Raw genomic sequence first — 7,767 nt, forward strand, 5'->3', positions numbered from 1 at the left:
ATAGTTGAAGTTTAACAAGAATATATCAATACTTTTTAGATATATTTTTGTAATATCAAGTTGCTTATGAGCCTAGATGATCACCACCCTTCTTTATAATTTAGTTTGCGAATTTTATTTTTGTAAGCCTGAGCAACACACTGTTTGTCTTGTTCAAGCTTGACTCATTTAGCCTTAAAAGCCTGTCTGAGTCTGTTTGATTGGTAATTAAATAAATAAACATATATAAACAAGTTTTTAGAACTTCCCTTCATATCTCTATCACACAATATTTCATGTTCCTTATTTATGAATTATGAGCCTCGTTGATGAACTAGCACACAAGTTTACTTTGAAAACCCAAGAGAGATGAGCTGTGTCTTGCTCGAGCTTAAGTCACTAAAATTAAACAAACCTTAAAATCAAGCATAAGCTTGTTTATTTAATAAACTAACAAAATATACTAGTTTTTTATCGAGTTGAACTTCAATTACTTATAAACAATTTGGTTCATTTGTAGGTATAAAAGAGTTCTTGGCTTCCACTACTTTTATTTACCACATAATTAACTTTTCCTTCTCTATCACACAATCTCACAAATTCCTTGAAATGATGTATAGTCAAAATCAAAGAGTAAAGAGCCATTTAAATTATTTTTTATGAGTGGTATTTTATTGTCTAAATATTTATTTTGGGAAGAATATATTGTAAAGAATATTGCAAATTTTGCTATAATTGAATTTTTGTTTTCCCTACTATTTTGACCATACCAAGTTACCAATTGGGTCAATTCAAAATTCATCAAACTGTGCTTTTATGGGACGGAGTAATTATTGTAATTATCACGTGAACCATCATGAATTCATGATATTTAGCAAAGACTGTTTATGGGAACACAATTGTATTAGGCTGAACCATGAATAAGAGTTTGGAAAGAGAGAGAGAGATTTACAAAAGGGTTGTGCACATTTTAATTGAAGAAACCTCTCCATCTTTGTGAAATCTTTTTGGGTTTTTTAATTAGCTGGGAAATGTAACATTCTTAACTCTTACTTCTTGTTGGTTTCTTTCCCATCAAATTGACAGTTTTCTCATTTCAATTTTAACTCTTATTATTTTTTGTTTTTTGAATAGATTAAGAAGGACTATATTTCCTCTTTAAAAAAGAACTTTTTTTTTAGACTCAGTAAACTGGATCCATGGGGTGAAAGATAATTGCATGTTTTTTGAGTCAAGTCACACACTTTGATTGAGTCATGTCACACACACACATTGATTGTGTCATGGACCAATCAATTATTCAATATAGTCTCTATACTGCCCCAAAAGGCAGGCGATTGTTCTGTTCATTTCATTCTAGTCTCTTCCATACATTTTTTTTTTCTTGATATTCCCAAGCATGCATGTCCAATCCCAAAAACTCCAAAACCCAGTCATGCTCATGCATATAGCAAAGCAAATTAGCATATATAAACATAATAATAAACCCATCCCAAACACAAAGAAAGAGAGAGAGAGAGAGAGAGAGAGAGGGATAGACTTTGAATTAAGGTATTGAAAAATCAAAAATGCCCTATAATCAAGTTGAAGCCCAAAGGTGCAAAGCCAAGTTGAGGAATCCCAAAGTCCCCCAGCAAAGGTGCAGCACAAAAGGCAAAGGCCAAAGGCAAAACGAAATGATTACTTGAATGAGGCTGGGACCCACCTGATAATCTTTCCTTTCCAAGTCTCTCAATTTTTTGACTTGGGATTGGGTCCCACCTCGGCCACCATTGTCTTTATGGATTGAATGATAAAAAGAGCACCTCACGTGGAGTCTGAACCAAAGGGCCTGTCCAACCACAAATTAAAAAAGGAACCCTCTCCTTCATTCACAAATATATAATAAAAATCCCAGATTTTTTTTCTTTTCAAAATTCAATTTAAAAAAAATAATAATTCAAAAGTTCAACCCAACAACAACAAAGCAATTTCTTTTTCAAATTTTTATTTTTATTTTTTTGCTTTTTAAAGCTCACCCATATAATTCCCACTCATTATCTTTGTTGCTTAAAGCTTTGCTTGCTCTTCTTCCTTCCTTATCTTCTCTCTCTCTATAGAGCTATACACCTAGTCCTACACCAATTCTTCAAAACAAAAATTCAAGCCCATCCCACAAACCCTAAAAAAATAAAACCAAACCCAACCAAAAAAAAAAACAATCTTTATAGTTTTATAGAGAGCGTGAGAGAGACCCACCAAAAGATTAAATTAAGGGTCACTCACAGTCTCTCATAAAAAAGCATTTTAGACTCTCTCTCTCACACACACTTACCCTATTATTTCCATGCGATCATGGATGGAGGTGATGAACAACTCCACCGTCCAAATTTCCCATTCCAATTGCTAGAAAAGAAAGAAGACGAACCTTGTTCCACTTCTCCTTACCCTTCTTTAGCTATATCCCAAGACCCCAACAATAACAACAACAACAACAACAACAACAACACTTGTACAACTGCTCTCACCACCACTCTTCAACCCACAAATTCTACTACTTCTTCTGCTATTGCTGCTGCTGCTGCTGAAGCTTCAAAGAAGCCACCACCGAAGCGAACCTCCACCAAGGACCGCCACACAAAAGTTGATGGCCGTGGCCGCCGTATCCGAATGCCGGCACTCTGTGCCGCCAGGGTTTTTCAGCTCACACGTGAACTGGGTCACAAGTCCGATGGTGAAACCATTGAATGGCTACTTCAACAAGCTGAGCCTGCTGTGATCGCTGCCACTGGTACTGGTACCATCCCAGCTAATTTCACTTCTTTAAATATCTCTCTAAGAAGCTCTGGTTCAAGCATGTCTGTCCCTTCTCAACTAAGATCCTCGTACTTCAATCCAAGCTTCAATATCCAACAACATCAACAACAACAACAGCAAAGGAGATCATCAAGCTTGTTTCCAGGTATTGGGTTATCATCAGAAAGCACTTCCACTCTTCTCAATTTCCAAACAAGTAGTAACCTCAACACCATGTTACAAGCTAAGCAAGAATTGAGGGACGCCACGTCATCCTTGGACTTGTCGGAGACAACAGAGGAGAGTATAGGAGGGAGGAAGAGAAGACAGGAACAGGACTTGTCTCCACAGTCGCAGCAGCACCAAATGGGGAGCTATTTGTTGCAGTCTAGCGCCGGAGCAATTCCGGCGAGCCACGGTCAGATTCCGGCGAATTTTTGGATGGTTGCTAATTCTAATAACCAGGTTATGAGTGGTGACCCTATTTGGACATTTCCTTCGGTTAATAATAGTGCTGCTTTGTATAGGGGAAATATGTCTAGTGGGTTACATTTTATGAATTTTCCTGCCCCAATGGCCCTATTGCCTAGTCAACAATTGGGGTCGGGAATAGGTAGCGGTGGCGGTGGTGGTGGCGGCAGTAGTGGTAATAATATGAGTGATGGACACTTGAATATGCTCGCAGGACTCAATCCATATCGGCCTAGTGTTTCAGAGGCGAGTGGGTCTCACTCACATCATGGTGGTGGTGGTGGTAGCGATGATCGGCACGACACAACTAGTCACCATTCATAAATCATCATCATCAAGCTCATCCCCACATGTGTAGTAGTTTGATGTGTAACACACGTGAGGATTGATTGATTGCTCTTAAAAATTTGAGTTTTTATTTATTTCCCAATTTTTTTTTTTCCCTTTTGTGTGATTAATATTGAGGTTTTTTAGGGTTTGGGAAGACACTATTTAACATGGGTATTGGCTGGTTTTTGCTGAAAGTCTCATTTGGGTTTTTTTATTATATATTTTATTTTTATTTTTTACTACACAATATCTTATCATCATTGTTTGTGCAACCTTTTTCTTTTTCTCTTTTCTTATTTTATTTTTCCCCCCAAAGCTGTAACTTTGTAATTTACGCTTTTTTATGTTGATGAAAATGACTTCTATGCATGAAATGGTAAAGACTCCTACCTAACTAGCAATTGTGTTTTGCATATATATATACATATATATATATATATTTCTTTTTTCTCTCATCTCTCCCTATCTCAAATAAGCCAGAAAGTTTGTGTAGTGAAAGGGATAAAACAGTGTTACTGCAATGTACTAATAACAACAACCAAAAAAATCTACTGATGTGTATTGAAAAAAATTTACCTAAAATTTACACTGCTTTATGATCATTCTGATTCCAAAAAATCTCTGCCATGAATCTTTCAATTGTTTTACTGCATCAATGATTAAGATTTTCCAGAGAGAGAGAGAGAGGGAGGGGTAATAGAGAGAGGTGGGGCCCAGACCTTATCAGTTCCAGGTGTTGGCTCAGGTGGGTGGGACCCAGGTGTTGGTCATTGCCCAAACCAATGTACAATGTCACTGACAAACAGGTGGATCATTCCCCATCTTTTTTTTTTATGGTGCAGTTGCTGGCACCATAGAGAGAGAGAGAGAGAGAGAGAGATCAGTGGTGGGTGTTAATGACCCCACTCAGACAATTGGCCCCACCCCATCAGCTCATTAATCTAGACCGTTCATTCGTTTTTGTGGGGCCAATCCCTTTTGATGGGCACATTGAATGATTGGGTCTTGCTGAGGAGAAAGATATGGAATCTCTAGTTCCACGGTCCAAGTTGTTACTGTCTCCCCCCTTCAACATGTTTTATTACTTTCTAGTTGGCATTGCTATTGAGGCTATACAACTTTTTAGTTTTTAGTTTTGACTCCCAACTTATATATACTTCTGTATATGGTTTATTTTTGGGTAAATTATAATAATATTTAATGAGGTTAGGTTAATACCACTCAGGTCCAAGATATTTCAAAATTAGTCAATTTATCTTAAAGACAACTTAATCTCTAACACCGTTACATCTTCGTTATTCATTTATCTTTTCTTCACTCAAACCTGTCTCTTCTCTGTCTTTAGTCTCTGTTCTTTTATTCTTCTCATTCTTTTTTAGACGTCTCTTCTCTCTTTAGTCCTCTTTTCTCTCTCTCGCTAACTCGATCCTCTCTTTCTCAGGGGTGTTCTTCGGTAAAATAGAGACGATTTTTGGGCACTTTCATCACCAAATCATTATGGGTGGTTTACCTTTGACCATTGTTGTTCAAGACCGCCTGAGGTTGGCTTTTTAGCATATATGGTGGCAGTTTTCGTTCACATGGTCATTGGTGCTCCGATCTTCAATAGGCAAAAGAGAATACCAGCCACACAAACAAGGAAAAATGAAGAAGATCTCATCGTTACGAACCAAATCAAAGCCAACAAGAACCAAATTTGGGTTCAAAATTGTTAGATTTGGGTTTGAATTGTTCTAATTGAAGCTAACTCAAAGTAGAGATTTGGGCAGATCTAGGTTCAAAGGCTTTATGTTTGGGTTCGGATGAATTGAATCGGAGCCACTTTCAATATGGGTGGATTTGCAATGGGGTTGGTTGTGGCTTCCATGCAAATTTATAAGGTTCCCTTTTTATGAAGATTGTTATTTATAATCAAGTTAAGATATCAATTAGTTTTTTGTGTATTAAGATAATATTATCTACAGCCTAAAAATCACTGCCATGGGAACCTCCAAAGCAATCTAATAGTATTTAGAAATTCTCATGTAATCCAAATATCTCCAAAACAATTTGATCGTATTTAAGAGTTCTCATTTAATTCAGATACAATAACATAGATATCTTGTAAACACACATAATGCCTACATTTGAATATAAATATTAAAGCAACAGCTCTTGAAATATTTTTAAGGAAGCAAACCAAAGCACAAACTTTTATTATTTGACCAGAAAGTCTCTCGTCGTCAAATTAAGAGCATTTACATAAGAATATGCAATAATTATTGTTAATTTTAGAATAAGAACTTACTTTTTTTTTTTCCTATTTTAGCTAACCATTTTTCAAAGCACGCATATCTAATTATCTATTATATACTCTATTTCATTAAAATATCAAATTTTATTATTTTCTAATTCATTTTTTTCTCTTTACACAGAGTAACCACCATCGAATCTTTTTCTTCATCCTAGGGAAATGCAAAGAAATAACAAAACATTGTTTGGCATAAGCTACAATGACTTGTATATTTGCATAAGTACCATAGCAAAACCCTAATTTGCATAACTAGATCATAATGTGATGATTTTTGGGCTTAATTGGCTATATTTTGAATTTTATGCTATTTTAGATGAGTTGGTGTGAATGCTCTTGACTAGAACCCACAATTATGTAAATTGTTATGTACTTGATTTTTTTTAGTCAATATACTTTTATTTTTTAATCTCAATTCTCAAACAATACACGAGTTTAATTTATCATGATTAGAGCTCTGATATAATTATAATGGCATGGTTAAGAGAGTTTCTGGTTTATACTTTATAGTAGCAATCACTACTCCTCAGTTTCGATGGTTACTGACCCCTGGTCCAGATTGCATCCATTAAATGCATAAAGTGAAAGGTAAGTAGGGATTTAAAGTAGCACAGGGTATGTTCTAAAATTCTAACCAACTTGCTTTAAAACGTGAACATTAATTCTTGATGCACAAGCAATTCAAATCATTTTTGGTCACAACTCACTAGTGGAATGTGGGATGTAATACTTCTTTTTGGGTGGTGAAAATAGAAAAGAAATCAATTACTTATTCTATCATTTCTATGTTTGGATGGAGGGTGGTGAGCAAAGAAGAGAGGAGAGAAGAGAAACGAAGGTAACAAATGTATTAAATGTTATTATATTTCGGTCATCTTTCCCTCCAGTATTATTTTCTTCATTTTTCATCTCTTTCGTTAGAATATATGCCTATAATACTTTAGGTTCATTGTATCATACTCTCGTCACTTGTATAACTCTCATATTCTGCTTATCCCTTATACAACATTTTACACAATTTCATACAATGAGGCTTTCTTTAACATTTTCATTCCAAACATATATACATACCCTTAATTTTTCTTGTCATTTTGTCTCTCTCTTTTTTGTATTGTGATTTGATTTCAGTACGTATAATAATGTGTTGGTGTGGTGTTAATACGTAGAACATGTCTGAGGCCATCAAGTTTGAGTTAAATTCAAGTTATGGGTGGGTCGTCCATTTTTTTTTTTTTTTTTTTTATATACTCAACAAACTATGAAAATGAACCATAAATAAAAGTGGCTAAGTCCTGTAGGTTTCTTAATGATGATACTGCATGTAAAAAAGCCTGAAAGATGTTTTGAAGTGCACTTAAGATATAACAAAATTTCAAAAAAAAAAAAAACAATAGAGTAACAAATTTTCTGAAAAGTGTACTCGTGGTGTAAAAAAAGTTTGTCATTAAATAATAAATACATCAGGTGCGTCAGTTACGTGACGCTGGCCGTGACAGTAAATTTTTGGAAGGACAAATTTGAACAAACGTTTCCAAAAAAACAAAAGTATTTATTTTTTTAATTTTGAGGAAAGAAACGTTAATAAAATTTTATGAATGAAACATTAAAGTATTATTGAAGTTAAGACTAATGTCAGTTAGGTCTAATTTTTGAGTTAATAGTAATATTTATTAAAACACATAGAAAATAATAATATTAATGTTTTAAATCGGATTTATAAAACTAACAAATTTGATCCTTAATCATCATGAGAATGGGGAGAAAAATGAATAACAATTCTGGGTTCAAGTTAAGTTTACTAGTTTAGACATTAAAATGGTCAATTTTGAATAATTTTAGACCCAACTAGTATCAGTCCAAATACTGTATTTTACCCCCATTAAAAAAAATCAGAAACATTCTTTAGCACTATCAATAATAAA

At 34.6% G+C, this 7,767-nt stretch overlaps 1 protein-coding gene across 1 annotated transcript; it reads left to right on the forward strand.

The window, feature by feature from the left end:
• Positions 1 to 2,056: 2,056 nt before the first annotated feature.
• On the forward strand, positions 2,057 to 3,749 carry LOC142630409 (transcription factor TCP15). The gene has a single exon (XM_075804398.1). The coding sequence runs from the start codon at positions 2,314 to 2,316 to the stop codon at positions 3,547 to 3,549; it is 1,236 nt and encodes a 411-aa protein (XP_075660513.1). The 5' UTR covers positions 2,057 to 2,313; the 3' UTR covers positions 3,550 to 3,749.
• Positions 3,750 to 7,767: the final 4,018 nt, after the last annotated feature.

Source organism: Castanea sativa, chromosome 4 (genome assembly GCF_040712315.1).
Source record: "Castanea sativa cultivar Marrone di Chiusa Pesio chromosome 4, ASM4071231v1".
NCBI lineage: Eukaryota > Viridiplantae > Streptophyta > Magnoliopsida > Fagales > Fagaceae > Castanea > Castanea sativa.

Excerpts from the sequence above, each read along its gene's own strand:
- LOC142630409 (XM_075804398.1), top strand. The coding sequence starts at position 2,314 with ATGGATGGAGGTGATGAACAACTCCACCGTCCAAATTTCCCATTCCAA.